This window comes from Ranitomeya variabilis, chromosome 5, assembly GCF_051348905.1.
Source record: "Ranitomeya variabilis isolate aRanVar5 chromosome 5, aRanVar5.hap1, whole genome shotgun sequence".
Lineage (NCBI taxonomy): Eukaryota > Metazoa > Chordata > Amphibia > Anura > Dendrobatidae > Ranitomeya > Ranitomeya variabilis.
In genome coordinates, this window is record NC_135236.1 from 550,152,235 (window position 1) to 550,168,625 (window position 16,391).

The 16,391-nt window shown below is 42.0% G+C and overlaps 1 protein-coding gene across 2 annotated transcripts in view; it reads left to right on the top strand.

Annotated features, from left to right (window-relative positions):
* CPLX2 (complexin 2) overlaps positions 1–16,391 on the top strand; it is a 307,927-nt gene that overhangs the window by 208,053 nt on the left and 83,483 nt on the right. For both annotated transcript variants that reach the window (XM_077265892.1, XM_077265891.1), the window contains exon 2: positions 15,910–16,008. In XM_077265892.1, the coding sequence (XP_077122007.1) occupies positions 15,978–16,008 (31 nt within the window). In that variant the 5' untranslated portion in view covers positions 15,910–15,977. The remainder of the gene's footprint in view (positions 1–15,909; positions 16,009–16,391) is intronic.

Below are 16,391 nucleotides of genomic sequence, written 5' to 3' on the forward strand. Positions count from 1 at the left end.
CCTGGGGCCACTGTGCTCTGCCTGGGTGTAGGACACTGGTGACGTCACTTATCTCCGGACAATAGCTCCGGACAATAGCTCCGGACAATAGCTCCGGACAATAGCTCCGGACAAAGCCACGGAAGTTGGCACAAATTGCAGGAAGTAGTATTCTAGGCAATTATATGTTAGATATTCTAGGTTCTTCAAAGTAGCCACCTTTTGCTTTGACTGCTTTGCACACTCTTGGCATTCTCTTGATGAGCTTCAAGAGGTAGTCACCGGAATGGTTTTCACTTCACATGTGTGCTCTGTCAGGTTTAATAAGTGGGATTTCTTGCCTTATAAATGGGGTTGGGACCATCAGTTGTGTTGCACAGAAGTCTGGTGGATACACAGCTGATAGTCCTACTAATTAGACTGTTACAATTTGTATTATGGCAAGAAAAAAGCAGCTAAGTTAAGAAAAATGAGTGGCCATCATTACTTTAAGAAATGAAGGTCAGTCAGTCCCAAAAATTCGGAAAACTTTGAAAGTGTCCCCAAGTGCAGTGACAAAAACCATCAGGCGCTACAAAGAAACTGGCTCACTTGAGGACCGCCCCAGGAAAGGAAGACCAAGAGTCACCTCTGCTTCTGAGGATAAGTTTATCTGAGTCACCAGCCTCAGAAATCGCAGGTTAACAGCAGCTCAGATTAGAGACCAGGTCAATGCCACACAGAGTTCTAGCAGCAGACACATCTCTACAACAACTGTTAACAGGAGACTTTGTGCAGCAGGCCTTCATGGTAAAATAGCTGCTAGGAAACCACTGCTAAGGACAGGCAACAAGCAGAAGAGACTTGTTTGGGCTAAAGAACACAAGGAATGGACATCAGACCAGTGGAAATCTGTGCTTTGGTCTGATGAGTCCAAATTTGAGATCTTTGGTTCCAACCACCGTGTCTTTGTGCGACGCAGAAAAGGTGAACGGATGGACTCTACATGACTGGTTCCCACCATGAAGCATGGAGGAGGATGTGTGATGGTGTGGGGGTGCTTTGCTGGTGACACTGTTGGGGATTTATTCAAAATTGAAGGCATACTGAACCAGCATGGCTACCACAGCATCTTGCAGTGGCATGCTATTCCATCCGGTTTGCGTTTAGTTGGACCATCATTTATTTTTCAACAGGACAATGACCCCAAACACACCTCCAGGCTGTGTAAGGGTTATTTGACCAAGAAGGAGAGTGATGGGGTGCTATGCCAGATGACCTGGCCTCCACAGTCACCAGACCTGAACCCAATTGTGTTGGTTTGGGGTGAGCTGGACCGCAGAGTGAAGGCAAAAGGAGCAACAAGTGCTAAGTATCTCTGGGAACTCCTTCATGATTGTTGGAAGACCATTCCCGGTGACTACCTATTGAAGCTCATCAAGAGAATGCTAAGAGTGTGCAAAGCAGTCATCAAAGCAAAAGGTGGCTACTTTGAAGAACCTAGAATATAAGACATATTTTCAGTTGTTTCACACTTTTTTGTTAAGTATATAATTCCACATGTGTTAATTCATAGTTTTGATGCCTTCAGTGTGAATGTACAATTTTCATAGTCATGAAAATACAGAAAATTCTTTAAATGAGAAGGTGTGTCCAAACTTTTGGTCTGTACTGTATGTTCCTGAAAAAAAAAAAAAAAAAAAATATATATATATATATATATATATATATATATATATATATATATATATATATATATATATATATATTTATATATATATATATATATATATATATATATATATATATATATATATATATATATATATATATATATATATATATATATATATATATATATATATATATATATATATATATATATATATATATATATATATATATAGGCACAGAGGTAAAGTAACTGGAAAATCCCTAGTGCATACAAAATGGGTTCAGCATGTCAGTTGTTAACACACATGAGTTAAATTGCAGTGCATGTATAAATTGATACCACTACGGAAGAAACGCCGCTCTACTGAGACACAGATTCAGCAGTTGATATGCAATAGACCATAATCATGATGCTTATTTGCAGACCGAGAGTTTGTGTAGACCTCTTGCACTCGACACCACAATAGGGGTATCAGAGTAACAGAAAAGGTAACTTATATGCACAAGAGTGTGTGCTGTGCCACTCTGGCGGACGCCACTAACCACCCAGACTTGGGAAAGGAAAGCGCTCTAATAGCGCACGGAGCCGCACTGGCGGTCACAGCAATTAGACGCTGTTTCGTGTGTTTTTGATCGGATAACTCAGCCGGGCATTAGCAGACATCCACCTTACACGAGCAGTCATACACAAGGGAGTGGATGATTAAAGAACGACTTGCACTCATCAACACACATTTTGAAATGTACACTAGAGCATGGACGAGCGGCCATGCGAACCTTTTATAGCGGCAGTGCTACAAGACCTTCCAGATGGACCAATAGGAGCCGCAACAGGACCTGATCATGTGACCCATGACCTCCAATGGGAGGTCGTCCTGTAGGCATGCTCAGTATGAGAAAAGCAGGACTTAGTCCCAGAAAGTCCTGCTCGCTGCTGATCATTGCTGGCTACAAAGACAGAGCCTGGAAGGTCAGCAGTAACCAGTCGTCCAGTATCAGCCTGAGCTAGACGCTAGGACCAACATTGAACAGGCTCCATTGCGGCTGGAGAAGAATAGGAGACTGCAGCGGAGTTGGTTTAAGATTCCCCTGTGCAGAGGCGGGAACTCGACACCTAAGGCTGCTTTCACACTAGCGTCGGGTAACGTCCGTCGCAATGCGTCATTTTGGAGAAAAAACGCATCCTGCAAAGTTGCCCGCAGGATGCGTTTTTTCTCCATAGACTTGCATTAGCGACGCATTGCGACGGATTTCCACACGTCGCATCCATCGTGCGACGGATGCGTCATGTTTTGGTGGACTGTCGGCACAAAAAAGTTCCATGTAACTTTTTTTGTGCGTCGCGTCCATCATTTTCGACCGTGAATGCGCGGCTGATACTCCTCCCCAGACTGCAGAATGGGCAGCGGATGCATTGTAAAACTGCATCCGCTGCCCACGTCTTGCATAAATTTCACAGGTTGCGTCGGTACATCGGCCCGACGCATTGCGACGGGCCCGTATCGACGCAAGTGTGAAAGTAGCCTAACACATACTGATAGGGAATTTAGATTGTGAGCCCCAACTGGGACAGTGATGACAATGTATGCAAACTGTAAAGTGCTGTGGAATATGTTAGCGCTATATAAAAATAAAGATTACTATTATTAATTTATATAGAGTATTGCCTCTTCCTCGTGTGAGGAAAATGGGCTTGGGTAATATGCTTACTGTGCAAATCTAATAAAGAACACCTTGGCCAACACTCGTCTTTTATGCTGGCTGTGATGGTCCTTACTGATTGGCTTCTCTACAACCATGTGATATGATAACTGGGCATTAAAGGGGTGGCTGGCAGCCACAGTAGCTCTTATAGCTTTCAAACTGATTGCTAGTTCTCACTATAGACTGACTTGTCTTTGTCTGCAGATATCACTTTCCAGTAATCATCTCATTAGCATTATTACCAAGATTACAATGAAAGGTAATACTTATATATAGATAAGAAATGACCAACTTTTGTTATTAGGCTATAGTCACAGCTCACCTTCTCCATCTCATTGCGCAATGACACCTGCACAGATCACCGAGTGTACCTAGAAAATGGTCCCACATGATCCATTTAGAGCTAAAATAAAACAAACTAGAAAAAAAGGATATTTTAGTATCTGGTAAAAAACACTTTAGGATATAACATTTTATTTAAGCCGTTGTCATTATTGACACAAGGATCAGACCTTATCCTTCAACTACAGGTTGTATGATGGAAAAAAAGGAACCTTTAGTGCCCTTGATAGTCATCTTTATTGTTTTTGCATAATAAAAGTAATAATAATAATAAAAATAATTTTACTTACACACGTGGTCAAAATTGTTCCTATCCCTCATTTAATGACAGAAAAACCCACAATGGTCACAGAAATAACTTGAATCTGACAAAAGTAATAACAAATAAAAGAACTGTGAAAATGAACAAATGAAAGTCAGACATTACTTTTTAACCATACTTCCACATAATTTTTTAGAAAATAAAACGCATGAAATAGGTGGACAGAAATGATGGTACCCTTAACTTAATATTTTGTTACACGACCTTTTGAGGCAATCTCTGCAATCAAACGATTCCTGTAACTGTCAGTGAGACTTCTGCACCTCTCGACAGGTATTGTGGCCCACTCCTCAAGAGCAAACTGCTCCAGTTGTCTCATGTTTGAAGGTTTCCTTTTCCAGATGACATGTTTCAGCTCTTTCCAAAGATGCTCAATAAGATTTAGGTCAGGGCTCATGGAAGGCCACTTCAGAATAGTCCAATGTTTTCCTCTAAGCCATTCTTGGGTGTTTTTAGCTGTGTGTTTTGGGTCAATATCCTGTTGCAAGACCCATGACCTGCGACTGAGACCAAGCCTTCTGACACTGGGCAGCACATTTCTCTCTAGAATCCCTTGATAGTCTTGAGATTTCATTGTTCCCTGCACAGATTGTAGACATCCTGTGCCATGTGCAGCAAAGCAGCCCCAGAACATAACAGAGCCGCCTCCATATTTCACAGTAGGGACAGTGTTCTTTTCTTGATATGCTCCATTTTTCCATCTGTAAACATGGAGCTGATGTGCCTTGCCGAAAAGTTCCATTTTTGTCTCATCTGTCCAAAGGACATTCTCCCAGAAGCTTTGTGGCTTGTCAACATGTAGTTTGGCAAATTCCAGTCAGGTTTTTTATGATTTTGTTTTTCAATAATAGAGTCCTCCTTGGTTGTCTACCATGAAGTCCACTTTGACTCATACAATGACGGATCTGACACTGATGTTCCTTGAGTTTGAAGTTCACCTTTAATCTGTTTAGAAGTTTTTTTGTTACCATTCGTATTATCCGTCTCTTTGATTTGTCATCAATTTTCCTCCTGCGGCCACGGCCAGGGAGGATGGCTACAGTCCTATGGATCTTAAATTTCTGAATAATTTGCGCAACTGTAGTCACAGGAACATCAAGCTGCTTGGAGATGGTCTTCTAACTTTTACGTTTTACATGTTTGTCTATAATTTTCTTTCTAATCTCCTGAGACAACCCTTTGCTTGCTTCTTCTGGTCCATGTTGAGTATGATACACACCATGTCACCAAACAGCACAGAGGTACAATCATTTCTGTCCAGGCCTATTTCATGAATTTTATTTTTTTATAACTTCTATGGAAGCATGGTTAAAAAGCAATGTCTGACTTTCATTTATTCATTTTCATAGATTTTTTATTTATTGTTACTTTTGTCAGATTCAAGTTATTTCTGTGACCATTGTGGGTTTTTCTGTCAATAAACGAGGGGTACCAAAAATTTTTACCACGTGTGTGTATATAGCACCTATATATTCCAAAAAAAAAATACTGATAGGGGTTCTAGATTGTGAGCCACATAATGGACAGCGATGATAATGTGTGCAAGCTGTAAAGCGCTGCGGAATATGTTAGCGCTATACAAAAATAAAGATTATTATTATTATTATTATTCTGTAGAAATTTGCAATTGAGGGGTCATGTACAGACAAGACACTACAGAGTAACACATAATTAAACAGTTACAGGAGGAGTGAGGGCCCTGCTCACAAGCTTACAATCTATAAGGAAATAGGGGGACACAATAGGTAGACAGTGCTTGTTATGTACAGTTCGGCCATCATTATAAGAAATAGGGCATTTCAAATAGGATTCATCATCCGGCCATCAGCCAGGGGATCTGTCTAGGTACAGTTACCTGCCCTGTTGAGCAGGAGCCGCGGCAGGAAAAAAAGAGGACGTCATCGTATGAAGATGGGAGGCGCTGGACCCGGACCATGACGCCCATCGGACCGGACCGCACCGGGACCGCCCCTGGGTAAGTATAATATAACTTGTTTTTCTTCTCTTTCAGGTTACATCGGGGGCTTATCTAAAGCATTACAGAATGCTGTAGATAAGCCCCTGATGCCGGTGGCCTAAAGGCCCCGTCTCACATAGCGAGATCGCTAGCGAGATCGCTGCTGAGTCACAAGTTTTGTGACGCAACAGCGACCTCAGTAGCGATCTCGCTATGTGTGACACGTACCAGCGATCAGGCCCCTGCTGTGAGATCGCTGGTCGTGTCAGAATGGCCTGGACCTTTTTTTGGTCGTTGAGGTCCCGCTGACATCGCTGAATCGGTGTGTGTGACACGGATTCAGCGATGTCTTCACTGGTAACCAGGGTAAACATCGGGTTACTAAGCGCAGGGCCGCGCTTAGTAACCCAATGTTTACCGTGGTTACCAGCATAAAAGTAAAAAAAAACAAACAGTACATACTCACATTCCGGTGTCTGTCCCCCGGCGCTCTGCTTCTCTGCACTGTGAGCGCCGGCCAGCCGGAAAACACAGCACAGCGGTGACGTCACCGCTGTGCTTTCCGGCCACTGTGCTTACACAGTGCAGAGAAGCGGACGCCGGGGGACAGACACCGGAATGTGAGTATGTACTGTTTTTTTTTTTTTTACTTTTACGCTGGTAACCAGGGTAAACATTGGGTTACTAAGCGCGGCCCCGCGCTAAGTAGCCCGATGTTTACCCTGGTTACCTGGGACCTCGGCATCGTTGGTCGCTGGAGAGCTGACTGTGTGACAGCTCTCCAGCGACCACACAGCGACAAAACAGCGACGCTGCAGCGATCAGCATCGTTGTCTGTATCGCTGCAGCGTCGCTGTGTGAGACGGGGCCTTTAGCTTATAGGCCTAAAATGGGGTGACAGATTCTCTTTAATACATCATTAGTGACTTTAGAAAAATCAGTTTCTGTAGAGTGTATAGAAAGGAAGCCAGATTGTAAAGGGTCAAGAAGAGAGTTATCTGCGAGATAGCGGATTAGACAAGAGTGGACCAGGTGTTCCAGGAGTTTAGAGATGAAAGGAAGTTTAAAAAAATGATCTGTAGTTTGCAGTGCAGTTCTGCTCGGAGGATGGTTTTAGTAAAGAAGTTATGACAGCATTTTTGAATGAAGAGGAAAAGATACCGGAAGAAAGAGAGATGTTAAATATCTTAGTTAGGTGGGCAGTGTCAGCTTGGGAGAGGGATTGAATGAGATGTGAGGGAATGGGGTCATAGCTACGAGTTGTAGAGCAACAAGAAGTGAGGAGCCTGATATCTTCTTGCTCTGTGACAGGTTTAAATGTGGAAAGTGAACTTCAGGTGTGGGAGCAAAGGGAATCCAATCTCTGAGGGGATTCAGCAAACATGTCCTAACGGATATGGTAGATTATTTTTCTTGGAAATAACTGGCCAGATTGTCTGCACTGACGTTGGTGATGGCAGCCTGTAATTTAGGACTCAAGAGGTAGTGGACAGTTTCAAAGAGTCGTCTTGGATTGTTGGCTGATTGATGTGATGAGGGTGGTGAAGTTTAATTTTTTGTCCAGATGGAAAGCAGTGTTAGAATTTTTGAGCATGAACTTATTGTTGATGAAGTCTTCTATTGAAAGTGATTTTCTCCACTAATGCTTGGACCACCTTTGAAAGGGTTGTCATCATCATCTACATAAAGCAGGTGCTGTTCATCCAGAGGACTTTTCAATGTCACAGCACAGAATAGTAAGTGTGGATCCTGGTCGCAAAGTGATCCAGGAACTGGTTGGTTATGATTAGAGGGTGATACATATCCACTAGTCACAGTGAGAAGGGTTTGAAGAGTCTTAACAGTATGGACCTCGAAGGAAGCAGTCGCCGCACCCATCAAATCGCCGCATGCGGACGCATCCACATGCAACGCATGTCTCTGTGTACCCAATGTTAAAGAAAAGAACCAGAAAACATGAAGAAAAAGTACATGCATATAACAGGGATCACCCAAACCGATAAGAGTGTCAAAAAAGCTTTATTATAGAACAACAAAGAGCACACATAAAAACAATTAAAAATCTTCAAAGGATGATACACATAAATGCAGATCCATAGATAAAGGGTGAAATACCCAAAAGAGGGGGTAATCCTGGGCTGGAAGAGACAAATGTAAGGGTATGTGCACACGTCAGGATTTCTTGCAGAAATTTCCTGAAGAAAACCGGAAATTTTCTGCAAGAAATCCGCATTTTTTTTTTGCGTTTTTTTCCCGTTTTTTTTCGCGGTTTTTTTTAGCATTTTGCAAGCGAAATTAGCTTGCAGAATGCTAAAGTTTTCTTTACTGACTGACTGACAGGTTGGTCACACTTGTCAAACATACTGTTTGACAAGTGTGACCAACTTTTTACTATAGATGCTGCTTATGCAGCATCAATAGTAAAAAGATATCATGTTAAAAAAATTAAAAAATGGTTATACTCACCTTCTGCAGACAGCCGATCTCCTCAGCAGCGTCCGTTCCTATAGATGGTGTGTGCAGGACCTTCGATGACTTTGCGGTCACGTGACCGTGACGTCATCGCGGTCATGTGACCGTGATGTCATCGCAGGTCCTTCACCACACCATCTATAGGAACGGAAGCCTCAGCATGCACCGCTGAGAGTCGGGAAGACTCCGGGGGGCCATCGAAGGTGAGTATATGACTATTTTTATTTTAATTCTTTTTTTTTTTTACCAATTATACGGTGCCCAGTCCATGGAGGAGAGTCTCCTCTCCTCCACCCTGGGTACCAACCGCACATGATCTGCTTACTTCCCGCATGGTGGGCACAGCCACATGCGGAAAGTAAACAGATCAATACATTCCTAGGTGTGTGGCATCCCCGCAATTCCGCAAATTTAATGAACATGTTGCTTTTTTTTCCGCGATGCGATTTTTTTCGCAGAAAAAAATGCAACATTTGCACAAGAAATGCGGAATACACTTAAAATAATGGGAGGCATATGTAAGCCTTTTTTTTCGCGTTTTTATCACATTTTTATAGCGACAAAGCGCGAAATAAATGCGAAAAATACTGAACGTGTGCACATGGCCTAACAATTTCACAGATTACAGCGACAAAGCATACATAAATGCCAACAAATACTACAGAATGCCGAATCACAGCATAAAGGCCGCAGCAATCTAAACGTGTGTAAACAATGAATAGATGCTGTCAATCCTAAGCCTGTGTGTGTGGACACTGAAACATCTTCAATGGCTTAAGTAGAGTGACAGACAAAACGGGGAGTCCCCCACACACATGCCCTGGCTGTAAACACCCAGGGATAAGTTTGGATGAGGCGATAAACAATACTTAAACCTGGCTCGAATACAGTCAGAGAGTCGCCCCAGTCAGAAGTCCAGCCTCTAGGATACCCGGACACACGCGTTCCGACACTCGTGGTGTCTTTCTCAAGGCAAATGTCAAATAGGTACACAGGGAAACGCAGGACGCATACAGAAGTAGGCGGAGCGTAAGCAGAGCTTCAGGGAGGAAGAAAGGAGGAAGTAGGCAGCTATCTGCAGCCCTCCCGACTGCAAATGTGAAACTATCCTAAGAGAGCAGAGACAGTGACCGACGATGAGGTAAAAGTCACCTGCGGCGATGTTTCTGGGGACATCCTCCTTTCTCAAGCCTCAGAGGCTGGAAAATTTGTTCATAGTGGTGAATTCACAGTTATTTCTCTTACTAGTGTATATATATACTGGATGAAATATTTTTGGATAAATTATTAAGAAAAACAACTTGTGCAGTTTTCTGTTTTGTTAGGGGAGATGTTGCCATGGTTTGGAGTGTTTGAGAAATGTCAGTTGGGCCTGAAAACAGCAGATGTAAGACCATTAATTAACTGTTAATCTAGTGACATGGTAAAGAAGAAAACTCCTTATTCTAATTATATATCTCTAACTTAATAATCATCATGACATCCATAGTCATTAGTTTATAATGGAGTCAAAGTTTCATTTTTATTCAAATTCACATTTGTTCATCATGTAAGGGACATGTTTTATTAAAAAGAATTGGACAATTGTTTAATAAAATGTGAGAGTGAAAATATAATTGTACGAGAGTCGGCATCTGACTGGCTGTCGAAGGTAGATGATTAAGGTAATTGGAAGCCTTATTCCATTCTAACGTATTTTGGGGGAATTAAATGATTGAGACAATGTCAAGGCAGGTCAGAAGGACATAGTAGGTAGAGTAGGAAGCCGTATACTAAAAAGCCAGCAATCAACATCTGATCAGAATCAGGGTTCAAATTAAAACAACTGACATATTATTATTATTATTATTATTATTATTATTATTATTTATTATTATAGCTTGACAGCTGGCTCAGAGAACTGCCAACTCCCAGTTCGGGGAGGGAGGGTGGCAGAACGCAGCCTGCGGGGAAACACTTTGGACCACCGCATTAGGTGGCCTAACTGCGCCCACCTGCCGGCTGAGTCCGGGGCATATACCCATGGCTGTTCCCCTCCCTAGATACACCTCTGACACATCAAACAAACATTTATCAGGCCACAGAGTGTGAGAGAAGATATAAAGGAGGCAGCACTGTGTGTATAAGTGACATTCGTCACTGAAGCATGGAGCACTTAAAACTCAGTCCTAACACAGAGCCAGAGTCAGACATGTCTCATTTCTTGTTATTGGAGTTTGTGCTAGTTTTACATGCACAAGAGTATTTCAAATAATTTAGTCTGTAAAGATTTGTTTTGTTGGAAAAAAAATATATTTCTAAAAAACTGTGAAAGTGAGTCTGGAATTTCCCTGACATAGGGCTGCATTCACATGAAAAGCCTGAGCATGCCAGCAATCACAATTGAGCAAATGGATCACATACAGTACAGACCAAATGTTTGGACACACCTTCTCATTTAAAGATTTTTCTGTATTTTCATGACTATGAAAATTTTAAATTCACACTGAAGGCATCAAAACTCTAAATTTACACATGTGGAATTATATACTTAAAAAAAGTGTGAAACAACTGAAAATATGTATTATATTCTAGGTTCTTCAAAGTAGCCACCTTTTGCTTTGATGACTGATTTGCACACTCTTGGCATTCTCTGAGCTTCAAGAGGTAGTCACCAAAAATGGTTTTCACTTCACAGGTGTGCCCTGTCAGGTTTAATAAGTGGGATTTCTTGCCTTTTAAATGGGGTTGGGATCATCAGTTGTGTTGCACAGAAGTCTGGTGGATACACAGCTGATAGTCCAACTGAATAGACTGTTAGAATTTGTATTATGGCAAGAAAAAAGCAGCTAAGTAAAGAAAAACAAGTGGCCATCATGACTTTAAGAAATGAAGGTCAGTCAGTCCGAAAAATTGAGAAAACTTTGAAAGTGTCCCCAAGTGCAGTTGCAAAAACCATCAAGCGCTGCAAAGAAACTGGCTCACATGAGGACCGCCCCAGGAAAGGAAGACCAAGAGTCACCTCTGCTTCTCAGGAGTGAGGATAAGTTTATCCTAGTCACCAGCCTCAGAAATTGCAGGTTAACAGCAGCTCAGATTAAAGATCAGGTCAATGCCACACAGAGTTCTACCAGCAGACATATCTCTACAACAACTGTTAACAGGAGACTTTGTGCAGCAGGCCTTCATGGTAATATAGCTGCTAGGAAACCACTGCTAAGGACAGGCAACAACCAGAAGAGACTTGTTTGGGCTAAAGAACACAAGGAATGGACATTAGACCAGTGGAAATCTGTGCTTTTGTCTGCTGAGTCCAAATTTGAGATCTTTGGTTCCAACCACCATGTCTTTGTGCGACACAGAAAATGTGAACGGATGGACTCTACATGCCTGGTTCCCACCATGAAGCATGGAGGAGGAGGTGTGATGGTGTGGGGGTGCTTTGCTGGGGACACTGTTGGGGATTTATTCAAAACTGAAAGCATACTGAACCAGCATGGCTACCACAGCATCTTGCAGTGGCATGCTATTCCATCCGGTTTGCGCTTAGTTGGACCATCATTTATTTTCAACAGGACAATGACCCCAAACACACCTCCAGGCTGTGTAAGGGCTATTTTACCAAGAAGCAGAGTGATGGGGTGCTATGCCAGATGACCTGGCCTCCACAGTCACCAGACCTGAACCAAATCGAGATGGTTTGGGGTGAGCTGGACCGCAGAGTGAAGGCAAAAGAGTCAACAAGTGCTAAGCATCTCTGGGAACTCCTTCATGATTGTTGGAAGACCATTTCCGGTGACTACCTCTTGAAGCTCATCAACAGAATGCCAAGAGTGTGCAAAGCAGTCATCCAAGGTGGCTACTTTGAAGAACCTAGAATATAAGACATATTTTCAGTTGTTTCACACTATTTTAAGTATATAATTCCACATGTGTTAATTCATAGTTTTGATGCTTTCAGTGTGAATTTACAATTTTCATAGTCATGAAAATACTGGAAAATCTTTAAATGAGAAGGTGTGTCCAAACTTTTGGTCTGTATTGTATATCTGTTGCCAGTGTATGGTTAATATCTGTAACTGTAATGTACACACAGTGCAGATTATTTCATGCGGTAAATTATAAAATTATAAAAAAGATAAAAGGCTTGGATGTGATACCATTTATAGGTTAAGTGCCACCTGCATAAAAGAGCAACAAGATTCGAATAATTCCTATCACGTTCAATAATTGAGATTTGGTTTGGAATGCAGAACACTGTTAGGGCACTCCTGACGCGATTAAAGTCACTACAGCTATCTCGACTTTACAGATGCTTAGCATATAATTTACCAGGTTCTCCAAGGTTATTACATCAAACTCATCATGTCAAATGTACTTTTTGTAACCCTGGTAAATGGTCTGTGATCTCAATGATAGTTTATTATTAATCTCATTAACTAGAAAAAGATGAATAGATAGATAGATAGATAGATAGATAGATAGATAGATAGATAGAAATATCCAGTGGCATAGCTTTAAAGTTTGCGGTGCAAAATTTCCAACAGGGCCCCCAACTATCACAGGGCACTTAATAGTAATAGTCTTTTCATATGGGAAAAATTATTTTTTGTGCCCCATAGGCTCTAATGCCCAGGTGCAATGGAAACCTCTACATCTATTATAATTACGCCCCTTGGAATAGATAATGGCCCATGCTTATTAAAGAAGCACTCCCATCAAAGTTTTTATCCTCTTAATATATTGCAATCATATTACGGTATATAGCACTGTGAACTTACATTTGCTCATTTTGCCTTTCTACCCAGTTAATCCTTCTCTTTTCTCTGCTCTTTGTAGAAACATGAAGTCTATTTTCTCTGTATGAGTCATTCCCCTCTTCACCTCCTGACCCAGCTGCTCCATCTTTCCCCCTGCCATAAACTTTTACAGTCACTTATGACTCATACGGGAAATCCTCCTGTTTCTACACAGAGCTTTGAAGGACTCAGTCAGCTTTTAAACATCTGATGTAATAGACCTAATGAAAAAGAGAAGAATTAGTTGGGTAGAAAGGCAAAATAAGCCATTGTCAATATACAGTGCTATATAATATGATGATTGCGATTTAAGAGAATAAAAATGTTGATGGGAGCACTTCTGTAAGACTGATGTTTCATGTGTCAATCTTAGGAAAAGATTGTTTAAGTGGTTTGTGCCTCCCATCGTATGATGTATGAGCCTCCACCATCATCTATGGCTGTATTCGCTCACGTTCTGCTTCAACGGCCAGGATTGGAAATAACTATCTTTCCAATCATTTAACCACTTAGCTACCACTAAAGGTACCTTCACACGAAACGACATTATAACGATATCGCTAGCAATCCGTGACGTTGCAGCGTCCTCGCTAGCGATATCGTTTCGTTTGACACGCAGCAGCGATCAGGATCCTGCTGTGATGTCGCTGGTCGCTGAATAAAGTCCAGAACTTTATTTGGTCGTCCGATCGCTGTGTATCGTTGTGTTTGAAAGCAAAAGCAACGATACCAGCGATATTTTACACTGGTAACCAGGGTAAACATCGGGTTACTAAGCGCAGGGCCGCGCTTAGTTACCCGATGTTTACCCTGGTTACTAGCGTAAAATGTAAAAAAAACAAACAGCACATACTCACATTGCGTCCCCTGCAGTCTGCTTCCTCCTCTGACTCAGCGCCGCAAAGTGAAAGTGAAAGCAGCACAGCGGTGACGTCACCGCTCTGCTCTCACTGTACGGCGCTCAGTCAGTCAGGAAGTGGACGCAGGGGGACGTGAATGTAAGTATGTGCTGTTTGTTTTTTTTAGATTTTACGCTGGTAACCAGGGTAAACATCGGGTTACTAAGCGCGGCCCTGCGCTTAGTTACCCGATGTTTACCCTGGTTACCCGGGGACCTCGGCATAGTTGATCGCTGGAGAGCGGTCTGTGTGACAGCTCTCCAGCGACCAAACAGCGACGCTGCAGCGATCGACATCGTTGTCGCTATCGCTGCAGCGTCGCTTCGTGTGAAGGTACCTTTACAGTGATAGCAGCTTCTAAGTGGATAAACAGAGATGCTCTGCCACCAATGGGTTATCATCGCAATTACTGGCCTACCAATGACCTGCAGATCCGCTATTTTGGTACACCTATTAGGAACTGCAAAAGCTTGGGCTACAAGACAACCTATCATTCAATTTATGCTTCTCAAACTACAAGTAGCTTGAATCAGAGCCTGCCCGCACGACTGCAGCCAGGTATGCTTTTCTGAAACACATAAAAGGATACATAGTTTTGAAGAACATGGTGTGGCCTCCAACCAGCTTCTCACCACACTGCTCTAAGTGGAGTGACAGGTCTTTCCCAATGTAGTCACGTAGCAGAGACCTGTTAATCAAATATAATGCGGTGTCTTACTACAGTCTCCAGCCGGCTCTTCAAACAATGCTTTCTCTGAAATGCCAGAACATTTGAGAGAAAGATATACCTACTGTAGCTACAATCGTGATGTCAGACCCATCGTTTGGGCAGCATGAATGAATTGCCGGCTTCCAGTTAATATGCCTAAGGTCGGGGTCACACTTGCGAGTGTGATACAAGAAACTCGCACGAGTCTCTGGCATCAATACCCGGCACTGCCACCGGCACACTGACCGGAGTATGCGGCTGTATGTATTTCTATGCAGCTGAACGCTTCAGTCCCGAGTGCAGGTGCCAGTGACGGGTATTGAGGCGACAGACTCGTGCGAGTTTCTCGCATCACACTCGCAAGTGTGACCCCGGCCTGACAGTCATAATACACTGAAGTAACAGTACTCCACAGTGAGAATAAAAAGCAAAAAAAGGTAATAAAAGAGTACTCCTAATTGGTAGTACATGATATGTTTTTAGATAGTGACGTAAGTAAATTAAAAATGCCAGAATTGCTGTTTTTTGTTCATCAGGTCACATATATCCCTCCTCTTTATATGCTCCAGGTTCTGTGTTGCTGCTTCTCTAATTCTTATAATAGTTCCTTGCAAAAATAATCCAAGTGTCTATTTTAGCCAGAAAAAGTGTCAAGATCTTCTTTGCTCAATTACATGTAATTAAGAAGTTTCTGCTGCCATGTGTTACAAACATAGAATACTAATCTAAAATATAGGAACCCCCAATAGAAATTGTTAGAAAATGTCTGCGGAAGTGTAAGCGGAGCTTCTTGTGCTTCTGATTTTACATTCCCTTAATGAGACCGGTCTATCCACTGTAATTATCTTATTTACATTTTACAATGTAAAGAAATATTGGGATATACGCTTCTCATGATTCAGGGAAAGAAGTTAATATTCACATAACATCTAGTAGAAATGACAATGATTGAAGATGCAACACTTGACACTAGTAGCAATGGACATACAGGCTCTATATACTGTACTTTTGTAATACATTAACAGTAAAATGTCATGTTTTATTGTTTTGCTTGGAATATTATACATTTAATGTTTTCCGTCTTTTTCTTATAGTGTCTCCTTCCCACTGTGCTGAATGAGAATTCCTCTTTGACCATCAGGGAAGAACTCATCAGAGGACCATGGATTTTGTTATGAAACAAGCTTTAGGAGGTAAGAGATCTATTTTGCAGTGTGTCAATCTACTAATTAAGTGTCACTTCTGGGATCATTTATGTTACTTACAAGCTTATATATCTGTAATATCTTTTCCCTTTGTCAAATGTCTTGCGGTTTGGTGGGGGTTTAGGGCCTGAGATCCCACCGATTGCTCAAAGAACTGCTCTGAAGTGTACTACTTAATACGCAGAATCTGTGAGCTCTGGCAAAGGCATGTTCACACTGGTGTCTGGGCTTGTACACTCAAGGGTTTCTGCCTGCTGAGCTGCAGGCCTCAGAGAATTTCTTTGAGTTATCAGTGAGGGTCTTAAGATCGCCACCCCCACCAACTGCAAGACGTAATGAAAGGAAGAAATATTGTAAAAAAGGCTACTCTT